This window comes from Lissotriton helveticus, chromosome 11 (genome assembly GCF_964261635.1).
Source record: "Lissotriton helveticus chromosome 11, aLisHel1.1, whole genome shotgun sequence".
Taxonomy (NCBI): domain Eukaryota; kingdom Metazoa; phylum Chordata; class Amphibia; order Caudata; family Salamandridae; genus Lissotriton; species Lissotriton helveticus.
This window is the reverse complement of record NC_136072.1, coordinates 95,086,094-95,106,657: the sequence shown is the minus strand read 5'-3', so window position 1 is coordinate 95,106,657 and position 20,564 is coordinate 95,086,094. Positions and strand designations below refer to the sequence as shown.

Below are 20,564 nucleotides of genomic sequence, written 5' to 3'. Positions count from 1 at the left end.
TAAAAGAAATTCTGATAGTTGAACTCACTGATATTGACCTAGACAACTATACATTCTACTTCAATGTTGCTGTATTTTCTCAATTGATCTGAACAGCATGTCAGCCCTTTTCAGTTTGCTAATTTCACTCGGAGCATACAGTGTTAGGGAATCCCACAAGGGTCTTGTCTTAATATTGAAGTTTAAATATTACGTTGCATTTGCACAGACTGCACAGTATCGACTCTCAGCATATCAAGATAAGTAGATGTGGGATTAAGAATAGTAAATCTATACTTCGAGATGTACGCTTACCGTGATGACAGGATGGAAGTCGATATTATAAAGTCAATATAATGGCGGATCAATATATATGACCTCTGTATTGTGCATATCGCTGTACAGCACTGGCAATATAGTGTAAAAAAAAAAAGAATTCTAAACTAGAAAGAGCATCCTGTGGTTTTGAAAACATGAATTTGGTAATTGTGAGTATTCAAAGTGGAAGTTTTCTACTGTCGCGAAAGATAACCATATACTATTCTCCTTTGGACAGTATTAGTCACCCAAAAGTGCCAGCTGTTAATGCGGGATTACAATATGGTCATTTGTTGGTCTTTTACTAAGAGGTCTCAGTAAGTTGTGTGTCCCCTGCAGTGATCAAGGTACAGCCTGGATCCACAGGTTACGTTTCCAACAGGTTTTTCCTGTTGAGTTGGGTCATTGTCAGCATGTGTATTACAGGGCTAAGCAGCAGGAGAAGTCTGACATGGAAAACTACATAATAAAGAAATCTATTTATTATTATGTATGCATGTGCTTATGTTATATATGACTTCGTTTTACTGGTTTCAGATTATGTAGATTTCCAGCCAGTGTGCTTTGGATAAACTGTTAAAAATTATATATTAGTGGTATATCCGAAAAGTTGTTTGATCACAATATCGAAGGAAAAATATTGTGTGACAGAAAAGCACTCACGGAGCACTGCACCGACAGGCTTTTATAATGCCACGTAAATTGACGCAATCCTTAGCATCAAGCGAGTGCTGGCTAAAAATCTTAGGGGCAGATTAATGTCGGACTAGCGCCACGTTTATGCCGCCGTTGCGTCACGCAACGGTGGCGTAAACGTGGCGCATCCCTGCGACCCATTTACAACGTGACGCATCTAGGCAGATGTGTCACGTTGTAAAGCCCTGCGCCACATGTGGGCGTTCTGGCGCAGGGTGGGCGTTCCGGGGCAGGTGCGCCTCGCAAAAGTGCCTGCGTGAAATCTACAAGATTTCACGCAGGAACTTGTGCAACGCTGCTACGTCAATTCCTTACGCCTGCTTGAAGCAGGCGTAAGGACTGATGCAGCATGTTAAGTATAGGGCACACCCAGCATTGCTGGAGTCGCGTCGCACTTGCGACGCGACACCAACGATGCACCGCCCTTACATCACGAGATGCGTCACGCATCTGCCTACCCTTGCGGCGCATCCGCCGTGACGCAAGGGTAGTTTTGCGTGACGCATTTGTTCTGGCGCATCCCTGCTGATTTGCAGAGATGCGCCAGAACTCATAAATATGCCCCTTAGTATAAATGACCCTTACGGTTCTGAGATCAGACGAGATCAGGTGCTTTCAGGATGTTATGTCCATGAAGAGATAGGTGTTGGTTATATTTCAGACCGTTTGACTCTACGCCCCCCCTATTAAGGTGGATTCAGGATCTAAATACATCAGGACCTAGAATTTAACCAGATAATCATAAAAGATTGCCTGTCCCTGGAGAGGGGCAACTTTCCGGCGGCTTAGCTATTTTAAATAAATAGCTGGAAAGCTGGGGCGTCCAGAGTTATATAGGTCCCCAGATAGGATCACAAGAGAGGGCCTGGGCTGGCTCATGAAACGTTTCCTCTCTGTTCCTCACTATAAGCGAGAATAATATAGAAAAATAGTGGTTCTCAAACCAATCAGTCTCAATAGTGAAATAGTGAAATTAATTAAATTGTTTTCTTAGTTTGGAGCTAAAGTAAATTCACTCTCCTTGTGGACAACAATGCTCGAGCATAAGATTTAACACTTGAACAAATATATATATATATATATATATATATATATATATATATATATATATATATGCACAAACACCAGTCCCGGTTGAAGGAATAGCCAAGCCACTGCAAGGGCGGTCCGAGATAGGGCTACCGGCAGCCCGTAATTTTTTAGTACCACGATCCACTCATCAATAGATCACCTGGACACACCACGCTGCTTGTGAAGTAGATTTAATGCAGGAAACAATGCGTTTCGGCTTTTGCCTTGCTCAGGTTTCCTGCATTAAATCTACTTCACAAGCAGCGTGGTGTGTCCGGGTGATCTATTGATGAGTGGACCGTGGTGCTAAAAAATATATATAACTATAAATATATATATATATATATATATATATATTTATATATATATATAAAAGAAAACGGATGTGCAGAGTCTTAACTTTGTTTGAAAAACATGAATTTATTTTCATTCTTAGAGTTTTATCATTAGACGTTTCTTAAACAAGGTTGCTGCAACTACAAAGTTAAGTCTCTGCACATCCGTTTTCTATTTTATGTATATGTATATATATATATATATATATATATATATATATATTTATATATATATATATATATATATATATATTTGTTTAAGTGTAAAATGTTATGCACAAGCATTGTTGTCCGCAAGGAGCGTGAATTTACTTTAGCTCCAAACTAAGAAAACAATTTAATTACTTTCACTATTGAGACTGATTGGTTTGAGGACCACTATTTTTCTATATTGAAAGTTACCCAGGTCCACAGACTTGTTCGGGCCACCCCATACTTGTAATGGCCAATTTGAGAGAGAAGCCAGAGAGGTAAGTAAACCTTCAGTAAGAGACTACATTTTATTACAGTCCAGTGGTGGCTCCTCCGTTAAGTCTGAGGAGCGTCGCCCTGTTGCTCCTTGAGCAGTGCTAAAGAAAAATAAAATGATAACAACAAGAAGGTATTATAATGTAATTTTTCTTTGCTCCATCCAGGTCGGGCGGGGCTGGCTCGTCGCAGAGGGAGCAGGAGTGGTTTGCACTTCCTCCCTACGTGCGCATGAAGGCTTGACTGGCGCTCTAGAGCCGACCAAACCGTCATGCGCACTTGGCATGTTCTCCATTGGGCTGTTGCACAGCCCCGTGGAGAACATGCACAGCCTTCCCAGGCACTGCCTGAGTGGCCAAACAGGCTGCTCAGACCAATCACAACACAGCTCAGTCAGCGTTGTGCTTGGCTGGAGAGTCCGGAAACCTGAGTGCTTCTGGTGCTGCCAGCAGATGGAGGACAGGCATGGGGCGGCGAGAGAGGCATCAACGGCAGAGAAGTTAAGTTTATTTATTTTAGTTTTTTTACCCACCACCCCCCAGCATCCCTGCCCCTACCACACCAACCCCGTTCAGAGGCAGCCGCCACTTTTAAACTCTTTCCCCTCAATAGAGCCTTTTTTAACAGTGGTCACAAATCTTCACCATCAGTGTCTGTTAACGAGATTCAGGTTAAATCTGCTGCACTGGTTGCTGGCGGAACCTCAGAGGTGGAATATAGTTGTTAATTTAGACCCCTGTTGCTGTAACAGTTTTTCTGCACAAAACACCATGCATTTCGTAATGTTTTGTGATCATTACTGTTTGTTAAGACACTATATGGTACCACTGCTAAGAGGGAAACATTTTGTACAAGCAAAACCTGCTCTAATATATCTACAGATGCTGCCGTGTGCACAAGTATGTATTAATGTAGGTAGTTTTCTAGTAGGGGCTGCTAGAAGTAGAACGATAGGACTTGCTCTGGGCCTTGAGATACATTTATATCATTTTGTTCTGGCACTGTATTAGTTTTCAGAGTTGGATTTTAAATCTTTTACTCCAAATTTTAATTTTTTTATGTGTGTATTTTTACTGATTCATTTGATGTAGTTTGTATTAATTCATGAATTTATGTATTATTGTAATTGTTTGTGTCTTATATGGTGTTAAATAACAGAATAAAGAATATTTGATGATGATGCTGATGACCCCTTCTGTTTTCAACTGCAGCAAATGAAAGAGAGGGTAACGAGCAGTGCACACGTCGACATCTAGTATGTCCAATCAAAACACGGGATACACAGCAGGGAAATATTTGCACCAACACACTTAAGCCGCGCTTTCTGCAGTGTGAGATACTGCACCTTCACAATGCAGATCATAAGTCAGATGCCTGGAGAATTGACATGAATTTTAAGTATTTTTCTAGGAGACAACCACGACCGGACTGGGAACCAAAACCGGCCCTGGCAAAGAGCTCTGCTGGCCCCCTGGGAGGGTGGTGCCTGTTGGAAGCACCACTCCTGTCTTACCCCTGCAGCTTTTGTCACAGCCTCCATGGGGTCCAAAACCGGTCCCCACCCTGGCGGCCCACCGTGGAAACGCCCGGTGCCTGCTACGACCTAGAGACAAGGGGGCAGATTTACAAGCCCCATGCACCACTTTCGCGTCACTTTCCCCATGTTAATAGTGGCGCAAAAGTGGCGCAAGGGGCTGGTAAATCTGCCCCAAGATGTCTATCGTTTCTCCTTAGCAATTTAAAAGCCCTCCTGGTCAGGGACTCTGCACTCTGCCCCAGCAGCTCAGCTGTTGTGCCGCTGCCCCCTACACCTCTCTGAGAAGGTAGATTTTCGAGGCCCTCCTCCCCCGCAGGCTCCTGGCTGCGCCTCATCCCTGGTAGTCCAGTGGGAGAGCCTTGCTCTTCTGCTGGTCCGCTGTTGTCTGTCTTTGCGTTTGTGCCTGTTTTCTGTCTTACTTCTGTCTGTTTGTTATTGTGCCTTTGTAATTGTTCTTTTATGTCTTTCTGTTTATTTTGCCTGTTTTCATTTATTACTTGTACCGTTGTTTGTGTCCTCCGAGGCCCGTTTCGCCACCCTTTCCCGCCGCTGCTGCCCCCACAACCCCTCCTCCCTGCCAGTTCCCGCTCCTGCCTCCCAGCTACGCTTGCCTCTCCCTTCCCTATTTAATGGCGGCAGCTGCTCTGGCATGTAATCAAGACCTCTGACCTCCTGGTCAGGGACTCTGCTCTCTGCCCCAGCAGCTCCGCTGTTGTGCCGCTGCCAATGCCCCCTACACCTCTCTGAGAAGGTAGGTATTTGAGGCCCTTCTCCACTTGCAGGCTCCTGCCTGCACCTCATTCCTGGTGGTCCAGTGGGAAAGCCTTGCTCTTCTGCTGGTCCACTGTTGTCTGGCTTTGTGTTTGAGCCAGTTTTCTGTCTTTCCTCTGTCTTTTTGTTATTGTGCCTTTGTAGTTGTTATTTTCTGTCTTTATGTTTATTTTGCCTGTTTTCATTTATTACTTGTACCTGTGCTGTTGTTTGTGTCCTCCATGCCCGTTTTGCCGCCCTTTCCTGCAGGTGCTGCCCCAGCGGTCCCTCCCCCCTGCTGGTTCCTGCTCCCGCCTCCCAGCTGCCCTTCCCTACTCCCTTCCCTATTTAATGGCGGCTGCTGTGCGGCCGCACCACTGGAGAGCTGAAGGCGTACCAAAGGGAAGACCGTCTGCACCTGTTCACGACCCGAATGCGACCAGCGCCAAGACACTGGCTCTCTGACCACCCACCACTAGGAACAACAACTGCCAGCTGTCTACTATTAACACCACCCACGGCCAGTTCTACTGCCGACACTGCTGACAAACCTTCACCATCCTCTGCACCTCCACGGCTGCTGCCTTCACACCATACAACAGCACTCCCGAAGCTTTGAGGTGCATCTTCCTTAACGTGCGCTGCCTGCACAGACATGCTGTAGAGATCTGGGACCTCCTCGACACCCTCTCGCCAAACGTCGCCTTCTTCATGGAAACCTGGACCAACCCCACCTCCACCTATGACATCCCCATGGCCATCGCCGATGGATACAAGATCCAGAGGAAGGACCACCCCAACCGCCCAGGAGGACTCGTCCTCGCACACAAGAACTCCCTCCAACTCACCACCTCCAGCATAAGTGACTCCTCATCCACCACCGAATACCTCCATATCCAGATCAGCCCCAGAATGACCTTACGCAATACCCTCGCCTACAGACGCCCCCGGACCTCGAACCGCATTCACCACTAGCATCGCCGACCTCATCGCACCTCACGCCATCGCCTCCATGGACTACATACTCATCGGAGACTTCAACTTCCACCTCGACAACATCAGCGACTCCAACTCTGCCACCCTCCTGGACAACCTTGGACTGAAACAGCTCATCACCACCCCCACCCACAAGGCAAGACACACCCTTGACCCATCTTCACACGAGGTAACAACATCCACTTCAGCCACATCACGCAACCCCCTGGATGGACCACCACTGCGTACCCTTCTCTTTGAACAAAGCCACTGCCCCCAAACCTACACCATGCCCAGCGCAAAGGAACTGGAGCAAGGTCGCCGAGGAGCACCTCAACTCCACCCTCATCCACGATCCCACCCCACCTCGACCGATGCCAACTCTGCAGCCAAAGAACTTTACAGATGAATCACCAACTGCACAGACAAGCTCGCCCCCCTCCGCAACCATGACAGACAGCTCCCCAGGAAGGCTACCTGGTTCACTGCCGACCTCCAAGAATCCAGACGCACCTGCATATGTCTCGAGAAGCTATGGAGAAACAGCAAAACCTCCGAAAACCATACCACCGAAAGGACCTTAATCCGAAACAAAATCCACGCCAACTCTAGCAACTCCAAGGAACTCTTCAGCATCATTCAGGAATTTACCAAGGCCCCCAGCAAAGCCACGGATATCACACCCTACCAGGACCTCAACAACAAACTCAGCTCCTACTTCCACCTGAAAATAAGACCCCTCTATGACAACTTCAACGAACAGACTCCAGACACCAAATCCATTCCTACCCCCAGCAACGACAGCCAGACGACCATCTCCTCCTAGACCCCAGTCATCTCCGAAGACACCTCATCGACCATGAAAGGCATTCACTCAGAAACCCCCACAGACCCCTGCCCTCCGCACATCTTCCACAGAAAACCGCCACCGCCATAGCACCCGTGCTGCGATGCACCATCAGCGCCACCTTCGATGCAAGCACCGTCTCCGAATACTGGAAACAAGCCCCTCTTCAAGAAGCCCTCAGCTGATCCGACGGACCTTAAGAACTACCGACCCATCGCTCTCATCCCTTTCACGGCCAAAGTCACCAAAAAGATCGTCAACGCCCAACTAAAGAACTTCATCAAAGAGAACTCCAACCTTAACCCCTCCCAATCCAGATTCTGCACAACCATATCACCGAGATTGCCTTACTCACCACCACAGATGACATCCATACCTTCCTCGACGAAGGCCGCACCGCAGCCCTGTACTTGCTTGACCTCTCTGCAACCTTCGACATCGTCTCCCACCGCACTCTCACCACCAGACTTCACGATGCTGGCGTACAGGGAGCCGCCCTTGACTGGCTCCACTCCTTCCTCACCGGCAAAACCCAAAGAATCAGACTCACGCCCATCCTCTCCAAACCCACAGAGATTAACTGCGGAATGCCCCAGGGATCGACGCTCTATCCACGCTCTTCAACATCTACATGGCCCCCATCGCCGCCATTGTCAGATAGCATGGACTCAGAATAGTATCCTACACTGATGATGCCCAGCTCATCCTCTCCCTCACCAAGGACCCCAACACCACCAGACTCCGCTTCCAGGAAGGAATGAAGGACGTTGCATTTTGAATGAGCAGCAGCTGCCTGAAGCTCAAATCTGAGAAGACAGAAGTCTTCGTCCTCGGAACCACCCCCTCTGCATGGGAGAACACCTGGTGGCCCCCCACCCTCGGCAGCCCCCCACCCCCACGGATCGCGTCCAGAACCTCAGCATTGTACTCAACTCCTCCCTCACCATGACCTGACAGATAAACGCCATCGCCTCCACTTGCTTCAACACCCTCAGCAAGACCATCAAATGGATCCCCCGAATCCAGAACGACTGTCACCCACGCACTCATAACCAGCAGACTGGACTAGCGATATGCCCTCTATGCCGGAATCAACAAATCCCTGCTCTGCAAGCTCCAGTCCATACAGAACACCTCGGCCAGACTCGTCCTCGGCATCCCGCGACATGAACACATCACCCAACACCTGCGAGACCTTCACTGGCTCCCCGTCGATAAGAGAGTAACCTTTAAGATACTCACCCACACCCACAAATGCCTCCACAACACCAGACCCCAATACCTCAATGAAAGAATCTCCTTCCACGTACCCAAGAAAAACGTCCGATCTGCTGATCTCACAATTGCCGAAATCCTGCTTATCCGAAGAGCCAGAACGGGTGGAACAGCCTTCTCCTACATTGTGGCAAAGACCTGGAACGAGCTCGCTATCAACATCAGATGTGCCCCTACTCTGTACACCTTCAGGAAGAGCCTCAAGACCTGGCTCTTCAGCTGACCCCCCACCCTCAGCGCCTTAAGACCCTCATGGATGAGTAGCGTGCGTCACAATTCCCTGATTGATTGATTGATTGATTCTAAAGTCAAGTGTCAGAAAAAACATTAGAATTGTTGCTTATATAACTTAGCTTTCTGTCATCATAGCCCATGGTACTTCTAATAAATCGAGTTTCTGATGCGAATCTGAGTGATGCTGGTGTACTCCGGGCTGATTCTTAGGGTGTGATGCTCACAGTGACAGTCTGGCAGGGAGACGCAGGAAGTGTCAGGGCTGGGGAAGGGTATTCATTCAAATAAATATCAGTCTGATGCTCGCAGATGCCAGTGTACTTCTAGGATTGTAAAAGTTGCCAGGCGTGTGTTCAGGTGCAGGTTCTAATGAAGGTCAGAGGATGCTCACTTAATAGCTCATCAGAATGGAATGGACCAGCGTGAGCTTCCCCCACGAGCTGAATAGGTGCATTATAGACAGAAGCAGTGGAATCTTGCACACAGCACAGGCAATAGCAGTGCAAACCCCCTACAGACGCAAGGAATAACTAATAACACAGTGGCGGCTGGCATGTACCAAGGGTGGTGAGGATCATGACAAAAAGAAAAAATAGACTTACCTTCCACTGTCACGTCCTCCTCCTGGGTATTTTGATGGTAAGCTCCAACGCCGGGCCCAGCCAACTCCCCTAACCAGTCCTGGTGCTGCTCTCACAAGCATCAGAGCAGTCCCAGGATTGGAGAGAGGGGCCTCACGTAGCACTCTCATGAGCACTGGAGGCCTGCACTTTATATAACCGAGCTGTCTTAGACAGCTCGGTTAGAGAAGTTTAAAATGTGCATGTCTCACTGGCCATCGCAAGACGGCCGGCCAAAGAGACAAGCGCATTTTAAACTTAAGCCCATAGCTCCCTGCTGCCACTCTGCAGCACTGGCCCCGCCCAGTCCTGACACTGGTCAGGACGGGTTGGGTGCTGAGAAAAAAATTGTAATTAATAAACGTTATTACCATTTTATTTTTCAGCCCTGGCCTGGGGCTTTTCTTAGTGGGGTGACGTTCCTCTCCTCAAATGGAGGAGTCGCCCCTGAATAACTGTGCAAAAGGCAGCCCCAGAGCAGGTATCTAGCTGCTGCTAGAAATGGTGATATGTTCCTACCAACTGTATCACTAAAGAAAATTAAGATCCTTGATGGGATTCTGGCTTAGTGAATCAACTAATTCAGTTTTGAAAACCGGCTTGGGATGGTGGATACCCTCGTCCCTGTCTTTGTGGTAATTGGTGATTAATAGGATCCTTGATTCGTGGAATACAGGAATATGAATCCTAATTGTGCACAGTCATGATCCTTCTCTTACCTTCACACTCTCCTCCACAACTACTTATCCTTCACTTAAGAACACCATCTCACCACCTCTTTAACCCGAAAGTAAGGGTTGATGCATTGATAGATCTGTACCTGCGACCAGTAGCGACAAGTCTGCGGGTAGAGTGTTGAAGGGGGGACGGGAGGTTGGGGGGTGGCGATGGGTGACAGAGAAGTGGGGGGAGACAGGCAACGAAGAAAACAAACAAAATATGGAAAAAAGATATTACCTGCCACCCAACGTTTTTTTACTCTGTGTCCTGCTGCTGCACACAGGCTCCCAAGTGTCCCCTATGGCCAATCCTGCCGCTGCTCTCATGCTTAACCCGTTGGCTGCTGCCGTCGGCCATTGGCCGACAGCAGCACTACCTCGCTGGTGCTGCCGTCGGCCAATGGCCGACGCGACCGCGCCCGTTTTTTAAAACGCCCGCACTGCCGCAAAAAAGCGGAAGCAGCCATAGGGTTAAAGGCAGTGTCAGAATTGGCGTGAGTGCCATGAAATAGCGCTACCAGAGAGTACTGGGAACCTGTGCTTGCAGGGCCTCATTTATGAAAAGTGACGCATTGCTGCGTGAAAACAGCGATGCGTCACTTTTCCCTCCCTGCGACACCAATGATCCGTCATATTTACTGTATGACGCATCATGTCACAAGGAGTTACAGATATTTCAGTATTTCTGACGTATCTGTAGGCGCAAAAATGACGCATTACTGGAGTATGTCACAAAAGTGACGCAACTTCAGCAAAGGGTCATTACACATGGGCAAGTCCCATGTTGACAGTGCCTGCGTCAGTCTTATGCCTGCCATGAAGCAGGGGTAAGATATTGATGCATTAGCATCCAAGAAATGGTGCAGTGAAATCGTATAGATTTCACTGTGTCACTTCTACGACCCTTTCTTGCATCAATACACCCCCCCTAGCATACATTATTCCTGGCGCAGGTATAATGTGGCGCAGGGGTTTACAAAGTGACGCATCTGCCTAGATGCGTCACTTTGTAAATATGGCGCAACAAGGCGCATTTTTACGCCACTGGTGCATCACAAAATGTGACGCACCAGCGGTGCAAAAGTGACGCAAGGGCTCATAAATAAGCCCCACAGTCTCCAACCTGGTAACGCTGATGGGTTAGAGACAGTTCAGTGCGCATGTCGGTTTGGCCGTCCTGAGACAGATGGAGTTTACTCTGTACATCTATTAATTAACCATAAACATACCACAAAGCACTCTGAAGCATCGTGCATCATCAAAATAGATGACTGAGTATATAATCTGTTAAATACAAATGCACTGACAGGCACCTTCTGAAATGTATCAATGCTGATTAATCAGCATGTGATGTAGGTCAGCGGAAGTTAGGTCACGCCACGATGGGAGGTTCATATGACGTCATAAATACAAATGCATAACTCAAACTAGACCATCCCATAGCATGACCATAAACTGCTATTTCTTTGCTAACTCTTGAGTGTCAGAAATCGAAAAAGCCGATGCGCTTTCAGCACGGTCGGCGATGGGAGATCTGTGCCTGTGTTTAAACCCATGTACATATATTGCACTTTTTTGTTGTTGCAGGTCGGGCTAATTGAAGACTTTATATACCAATTAGAGGATAGCTTCTTGAAGACCAAGAAACTTCGGACTGCTCGGAGGCAGAGGATGAAACTGAAGCGGCTTGAAAGCGCGCAGCTCTGTCAGTCACTGGGGAACAAGGCGGCGTCCCCCCGACGCGCGGAGGGAGACGGGAAGGACATTAACACCGCCGCAGTCTGACGGCTGCGACAACAAAGGCCTGTCTTGAAATTAATGAGGTATCCCCTCTCAACGGCTCGTCTTTGCAAAGGGGCTGCAGCACTTCATTAGCCTAGGCTGGCAGAAATAAATGTTCTCTGGAGCTTAACTTGTTTATTAAAAATGCTATGCAGAATTATGGCCTTCATCCCTCCGTTTCTGGTTGTTACACAGTTGCCTGATATACATATGCACGTCTGGTGGAAAAGCAGATTCTGCTCAACTCTCTAAATACAAATAAAGCTCCTGCTTACATGGGCATGTTATTCAAGGTGACTGCAAGGGCACATGGGCACAAATGTGAATATAACCCTATAAAACACTTAGGCCCAGATTTACTACAACTTCGTACCAGGTTTGAGTCACAAAAGCGATGCAAACCCATCGCAAAGTTGTGATGGAATGTACTTTGCGTGGAACGCTGCCTAAAGTAACGCAGAGTAGCTTTGCGCGCATCTTTCCAACACGGGGACGTACCATAGTTGGTACATGAGTGGTTACTTGCAAACAACTTTGGGTTTGATCCAAGTCAGTACTTAATTTGAGCCAGTGTTTTCCAGGGCCCAGCGCTAGCACTTAATCATCAGCACTTAATCATCAGCACCAGCGCTTTTCATGAGCACCAGTTAAGGACACATTAATGTATGGTAGGCATGGGGAAAATAAGTGATGTGCCCAGAATAACAGGATGTTGAGTGGATGCCAAGACTGGAACCCGGTTCCCCAGCTCCGAAGTCAGCAGCTCTGGTCATTACGCCACATCCTCTCCCCCATTTTCATGGTTAGTAGTTGGTTCTGTTTTGGGTGGCACCAACAGGAGAACTGGGTCCTGGCTCCAGCCTTTAGGTTTTTTTTTTTTACAAATTAACCACTGATCCAAGCCCAGATGTATTTATTTGAAGATTTGTATATAGCGCTGGCTAGACCCAGAGGTATCAGAGCGCTTTACATGAGAGTGGTGTAAGAAAAACAGTTTTACATAATTACATCAGGTTACTAGAGCATAGAATAACACAGAAACAAGTCCCATGGAGCAAAGGAGGTAGTGGGGGAGGGGAGTTGAGTCAAGAGGCTGGAAAACAGATCAGGTCAGGCAGGGGCGGTCCTAGGATTCGTGAGGCCCCGGGCAGGATAGGCACATGTGAGGCCCCTCTAATTTGCATAAGATGTAGTATCACAGCAAGTGACATCATAAGAAGTGTCCACTGACTAATCATTTTCTGGCACTGTTGAAGTAGCTTTGCAAGAAGCTACCTCTCTAATGTGTACTTCACTGAGATGGCTACAAATTCAAATACTAGCCCTAATAAAATAAGTGCAAATATTTTAAAGATCTATTATGTGGAAATGCAACACGTCAAACGGGTTTAAAAGCTAGGCCTCTATCTCTCCAAAACTGATGTTTCCAGATTAGTGCATGAATAAAATTCTAAGACAGGCTGGCCCATAGCTATACAATGGATCTACAGGTGACTCCCTGATACTCCAGTTGCACCAATGAAGTTCAAGGTTAAGGCATTTGGTTTTAGTAGGCATGGACATCAACATAAAAGGGTCCATGCTGGTTCGGGTGAGCGACCAGAAAATGCTCCAATAAACAGAAAGCACAAATAAGAGGATGAGATGGCACAGCTAACATACACATTTTGGGTGGCAGGAGCACCAAAAGCTAGACCATTCCCACAACATGAATCCCTAAATCCGGCAACTACTCTCAAACTTCATTTTTAAGAGATGAAAAGAGCAGAACTAACTTAAAGATATACAGATGAGGTGGCTAAATAGGGACAAGAATGTGTATCCAGGGAAAAAGCTGCCAAAAGCTACAATGGGAGCCAGTCACTAAACAGACAAGTAGTAAATTAAAGCAACTAAAAAAGAGGAATTTATTTTAGCAGACTCAATGCAAGTTTCCCTTACAAGGAAATGAAATCTAGCAATGTGGAATAGGTTGGGGAGGCGGTGTTTGACTTTCAAAATAAATCTCCCAGAATCCCTGAGCTTTGCATTTTTAAAGATTTGAAGTCACATTTTAAGTCACATTTCCTTAATAGCTGAGAAGACACTTGCCAAATTGTGATGGGTCCAGACACATGTCTCTTGACTCAAATTTAGCCTAAGAAGTAACAACCAAATTGCACTTACCCTCAGGTAAATGCACTGGATCTTGGTTAAAGAGACAATTGAATGCAAGACCCTTGAAAGACCATGTCCATTATCCATAAATTACTCCAGTCATGCCCCAGGCTACCTAATCAAAAACATTTGGTCCAATTGCCAATACTATATGTGCCTTCCTAAAACTCCTGGCCACCCACTCACCTAGGCTCAGTGACTGGCTAATCGCTCCATGTGTGATGATATACTCTATGGAAATGAGTCACTCGCTCCTCAGTCAGCTCCCCTCTGCAGCCCCCTTTTACTGTAAACTGCCACTTATTCTCACCTCCAAAGCAAGGCTCATTTAAAGTGTACTGATGAAAAGCAGCAATTTCCCCAGGCCTCACATCGCTCCATCTTGTGCTGCCCAGGCCTTCCCATTGTCATTCTGCACTTGACAGTGATCAGGCTATCTTTGAGAGCAGACCCTGTGCAGCAGCCTGGTAAATGTATTTTAATACTTTTTGGGACAGTATAACTAGTGTTCTAGTGGCTCTAGTTTCTTGGACAGTTAATGACAAATGATAAACTTTAAAACACGTTGGAGCAGATACCTAATAGGGCTTCAAATTACTTTTACAAGATATTTGGGCTTCTTCTCCTTCCCCTTTCCTCAGGTTTGTTTTGTTAAATTACACCAAATTGTGCAGATAAAGCAAATTTCTTTACTTATTGGTTTATTGAAAGAGATGAATGAAAATACCACACCAAGAGGGTAACCTGGTGCTAAGGAATTTCCAAGGAAAAGGTACAGGCTATTCTAATGTATTGAAAGGCCAGTTTTACGTTTTTCCCCCAGAAGATTTAAGATGACCGTTGCTCAAGACTGAGAAATTTCGAGTCCTGTGCAGCTAGAAAGAAGAAGGATCTACCTCCACTATGTTTCCCCCTAATTTTAGGATGGCACAGGAGCATGGCTGTTACAGAGCGTAGGATTCTGGAATAAACGGAAGGACTAATATAGTGCTGAAGAATGAGCAGGCCCTTTTATGCAGTGCACAATGGCAAATTGATAGATCATTCTGTTGCGGTAATCAACAGAAAGAGTATCTAAAGCAGCCTCAGATTGGACTCCTATCAGTGTTCCTAATGATCTGAAGGGTATCAAATGAATAAGGTGGGAAGTTCAAGACAGGGAACACTTGCATAATCTGGTTGTAAGAAGGTAATTGACTGTACAACAGTCTTGCTTAATGACAGGTGAAAATGCAGGAATTGGTGTTGCATATGGATGTAGAAGTAGATAACACACCGTTTGTCCAGACACAGAGAGAAGACGTTGGAAAATAAATCCAAGATTTTGTTGTTGACACAACCATGGTGGTTGATTGGCCCAGCTCCAGAAGCCACCAAAGAGCAGTGTGTATCATACCAGGCCACTTAAAGATGGGATGTCTGATGTTTTGCTATTTAGTTTTAATGAATTTGTCTTTATCCAAAAAGCAATTGATTGCATGCAAGTCCAAAACATTTTCTTGGTTAGAGACCAGGCCTCTCAGAAAGGATAAAGCTGAAGCCACGTCAGGGGAATACCTTGAATTCCAGGTTGTTTAAGTTGATTCAAAAGCACCGGATGGGAAACTGATATATTCAACAATATGATTTAGTAATATCAAGGCTGCTTTGCCTTCCTGATCGAGAATCAGGCACAAACTGTCCGACACAGCAAGAAATGCTTACAACTTATGGAGAGGTCAGAATACAGCTAGCAAGCGATTAAGAAGTAATTTAGTTTACATAAAACAGATTTGTCAGTTGACTTATTTTTCAAGGATTTTTCAGAAAAAGGCAGCAAAGAGATGTTAGAAGATGCTGAGAAGCTTTGAGCCTGCTGAAGGAGTTTTGAGCAGAGGAACAAACACTGCTTTTTAGGTTTTTTTTTCTGCATTGGTTGAGACAGATGATAATGCAAGGGCGATATTGTAAATGGAGGTCAGGGCAGGGGCTATGATGTTTAGATATCCATTCATGAAATGGGCAGGAAAGGATCCCAAATGGGAGCTAGATTTTAATAGAAAGATCAAGAGTAGTAAGAGTATGCAGAGAGCAGGCTGCAATTCTGCAGACATGTCGAGGATGGTTCGAGATCACAAACTTTTGTGAAGGATGACACACATCGCAAATCTAAGCCACACTTTCTACTTGGAAAATAAAGAGATGGGTAATTGAAAACCTTGGCAGAAGGCTCAATGTACTTAGCAGCACATGCTAGTTCAAAGACACTTTTACCTCTCCTCCAGCCTCCTACTTTGTTTGCTGATTCTGCCCACTTACATTCACCTCTCTCCTCTGTGCTTTACTTTTTACCTCACCTCTTGCTCAGCCTATTTTCTTCTCTTGCTGGTTCAGCCCCTCTTACATCCATCTTGTTCTGCATGCTCTCCTTTTAACGTATTATCTTTCCCCAATGCCCAAGCCTTTTACCTTTACTCTCTGGTTGTGCCACTCTTACATCCATCTTGACCCTCACACCTCCATGCTCTACTCTTTACCTCTCATCTTTCCACCTTGCCTCTCATATTCACTTGCTGATTCCTCCCCTCGTAAATCCACATCTCTCTTCCCTGCCCTGCTCTTCACATCTCAACTCACCACCCAGTATTTATGTTCTTTGCTGGTTATGCCATCCTAAATCCAGCCATGCCTTTAACTTCTTCCCTTTCCTTCTATCTTTTCTTTCTGCTCCTGCTTCGTTACATCTACCTCCCTGATCTACACTTCATCTCTAATCTCTCACCAAGCCTTTAACTTTCTCTTTCTGGTTCTGCACATTGAACATCTACCTTCCCCTCCTCTCTGACTCTTCATCTCACCTCTATCTCTTGTTGATTTTTCTCTCTTCCGTCCACTTCTCTTTCTTGCCACTCTGCCTATGTACTCTTGCTGGTTATGTCTCTCTTATAGCTATGACTTTATCAAAACACTACCTTCAATGCTCATCTCTCCCCAAGCCTTATAACGTTTGTCACTGGTTCTGCCCTATTTACATCTTCTCTCGATTTCCATCCTCTTGAACGCTCTAATCTTTTCTCACAGATTTTGCCCCTTACACCACCTATGTCCATTCATGCTCTACTCCTATTCTCATCTCTTCCTCAAACCTTATTTCGTGGATTCTGCCCCTTTTACATCAATCTCTCTGCTATCCCCTGCTTTGTTGCTTCTCTTTCTCGTTATGTCCTTCCTATATCCACCTTTCTCCTCCATGCTGTATGCCTCATCTCCCCCTGCCTCTTACCTTTTTCACTGATTCTGATCTTCCACATCCACCTCTCATCATTCCCCCTCTCTTCTCTGTATAAGGTTTCTTGATTGTTCTGCCTCTCTTACATCTATATACCCCATCCATGTACTGCCATTCTCCTCTCATTTCTTCCTTCTGCCTCCTAAGATTTCTTTGCTGGTCTGCCCCCTTTACATCCACCTCTCCTCTTTGATCCCCTTACCTCTTACCTTGTCTCACTGTTTGTCTCATAAATCCATGTCTCCCTTCCATGCTCTACACTTCACTTCATCTTAACTACTGTCTCTTACCTTTCTCACAAATTCTGCCTTTATTACACCCACCTCCTACCTACCTGCTGAGCCCTTCACCGCTCATCTCTCTGCAGTCTCAAGCCTTCTCTCACTGGTTCTACCTTTCTGAAATGTACCTCTCCCCTGCCTCTCTACCCCAGCCTCTTACCTGCCCTTGGTTATCTTTCCCTCTTTCATCCAACACTCACCATTCCCTCTCTATGACACTTAAGTTTTCCAAATGGTTCTGCTTCTCTCATATCTACCTCTCCTATCCAAGCACTGCCTTTCATCTTTCTCTTCAGCCTCAACTTTGTTCACAAGTTCTGCCTCCCTCATGTCCACCTCTCCCCTCCATGCTCAACTCTTTAGGGGAGATTTTGAAAAAAGTAATGTGATGCAGCGCAGCCCTCCCCCCGTGAGGCTGTGCTGCAGTGCGCAGCAGGGAGGGAGCAGGAGAGTACCATATCTTCAGACACATGGCTCTCTCTTCCTCTTTCCCTTGCACCGTCACTCGTTTCAGCTCTGTGCACCATGCACACACCCTAGCACTGAAGTGCTAGGGTGTGTGCATGAGTGTAGCATAGGTTTTGTACAGAAGGGTACCCTTCTTGTGCAAAATACTATGCTGGGTACGATACAAAGTTTTTCCCACTTTGCATACGTGCTGCGCAGTGTAGCGCGCATGCAAAGTCGTAAAAGCATGGAGAAATGAAAGCATTTCTCTTGTTAGCGCCTCCTTTGAAGGGGCGTTAACTTTTGTCGCAAAACCATGTTCACAAATCAATGTAAGTATGGTTTTGCATCAAAGGACATGGGTGGTTACATGGGAACGCCCATGTACCACCCCCTCGGCGCAAGGTAATGCAAAGCAGTGCTTTGCGCTGCTTTGCACTACTTAGAGGGTGCTTTCCAGCGCAAAACAAGTTTTCGTTGGAAAGAAAATAGCAGCAAAAAAAAATTGTGCTTGTTAGAGTCAATTTTTTTACGCAAATCCAGCGCAAAAGGTTAGAAAATCTCCCCTTCATGTTTTATCTCTCTCTCACCTCTACCCTCCATTCGCTGATTCTGCCTCTCAAGCTTCCACCTCTCCCCTACATGCCCTGCTATTCACCACTCTTCTCTCCGGCCTCTTACCTTGCTTTACGTCTTGTGCCTGGGCGCAATACAGGCCCCTGCAGCACAGATGGGCCCACAACACTTCTGAGGGCCCCATCCTATCAGGGGGCCCCCATTCAGCCTAGGGCCAATGAACATCTGCAAGATGTGGGAGACTCTGGGGCCCATAACCACATTCTGTAGAGAGGGATCCCATCATTTTCTGTTACACAACTGCTCTCGTGTTACTTTTCAGATGCGTAAAGCAATGAATGGTGAGTGGCTTGAGGGGTTATATTACTTGGGTGTATCTTGGAGGGTTCATTGCACTCCCCTTGGGGTGATAAGGATGGATGTGGGATCACCCCCCATCCCTCCCCCAACTGAATGTTAGCATCTCCACTAAACTTTTAAAGACCGAATTGCTCATTCTTCCTTCGGTTCATGTAAATTACATGAAAATAAAAAACACCAAGCGCTTATAACTGGAGTTATTATTTATGTTTAATTCCTTTTATGTTTGATTTCGATGAAAAAACAGAGTTGCAAAAAAAGAAAAGAATAATAAGCCCTTTATCCATTTTCTGTCTTCTCTCTTCCATGGAAAGAGCAGCGCCTTTTGTGATGCAAGATCACTCTATGTTTTTGTGTTGTGAGCCCTGCAGGATGTTCTGCGTTTCATTCATGCAGGGGCAGGGCTCACTTCACACCTCACACCAGTTCAAGTAGCTACCTAACTGCTGTTATGCAGATGCAGCGATTAGGCTGATAACAGCCACAAACCCACCTTGCCCACACTGCAGCACCTGAAAGGAATGGAGTGTCATATTTCACTTTCAGTCCCTGGCAGCTTGGCGAGGTGAGGCCCACCCGCCGTGGGCCTCGCACCCTGCACCATGGCTGTAAACCCCAAGGGAGGGGGCTCCCCACCTGTGACTCTTACAATGGCACCATTTCCAAAGTTTGATGGGCTCGTGGGTGGGCACCATCACAGTTAGACAGTCGCGAGGCCCTGGGCAGCTGCCAACACTGCCCATGCCTAGCGCCGGCCCTGAGGTCAGGCATACCAACAATGGAAGATAGTACATCAGGGGACCCACAAAAGTCAGAGTCAACGAGCCCACAAACCGGTTGGGGTCATGGAATCACAACATCCGGTGCCGTACTCACTCACTGCATCGGAACACCATGTTACAAACACTGTTAGCCAAGGATTTGTCCCAAACAAATTAGGCCTCCTCTAGGCAGGCATAACAAGTTTTAAAACTCTTCCACATGTGTCCAACTTTGCCTGTGTGCTGCACAGTACAGTGGACATACAAGTGGGAAAACCATTAAAGCATAGTGTTTGTACTTGACTGAAGGAATCTTTATGGTGCAAGAGTGTGAGGATTGGTGCAAGGCAGCAAAAAGTACACCATCGCAGGGGGAGAGAAAAATAGCACCATCTCTTAGTAGATATGGTGCTGTTTCTCCCACCCATTGATGCATTCCAGCATCAAAGAGAGCGCCAAAGGTTAGTAAATGTCCCCATTAATCAAGGATTAAGATGTCACCAACTCAAAGATAAATTGCTGTTTTTGTCAAATTTGTTTGTGTACTGCCCATTACTAAGTGTGTTTTCACCATACAGTAAATGCAATAAAGATATGAAATAAAAAGTCAAATGTTTCGCCCAAATCAGGGCGTTTTTGGCTAACCCTGCATTTAGAGAAGGGTTTTTAGAACACCCACCACCGGCGGCATAACACAAAATGATGGGGTCTCTCAGTGGTGAGGGGCCTTTGATACAGCCATATCGTACACCTATTTGTATGTTTTGGGCTGAATGGGGGGTGCTCTTAAGAGAGTGGACCCCTTATGCCACAAGGTACTGCATTAAACTCACACACTACAACAGGCAGAAGATGAAACAAGCAGGGTTCTGAGAAGCATGTTATTTCTGTAGATTGCATCCCTTACCCTTACTGTAGCCCGTCATTTGCAGCTGGAAGCTCTTAAGGGGTCGAGAGTAAAATATGCATCAACCACCTTTGGTCATTGGGTGTCTGGGGATCAATGATGTCACTTCTACAACCCTAGAAAAAGGTGAATAGACATCCATGCTGTGTTTTTTTTAAACTTTATTTCTCAAGTTTCACAAGTTTTTCATCTCCAGCACAG

The 20,564-nt window shown here is 46.3% G+C and overlaps 1 protein-coding gene across 1 annotated transcript in view; it reads left to right on the top strand.

Annotated features, from left to right (window-relative positions):
- Positions 1-11,609, top strand: part of SPATA16 (spermatogenesis associated 16) — a 476,121-nt gene extending 464,512 nt beyond the window's left edge. Inside the window, exon 10 of the mRNA XM_078665447.1 lies at positions 11,412-11,609. Within this exon, the coding sequence (XP_078521573.1) occupies positions 11,412-11,609 (198 nt within the window). The remainder of the gene's footprint in view (positions 1-11,411) is intronic.
- The last annotated feature ends 8,955 nt before the right edge of the window (positions 11,610-20,564 follow it).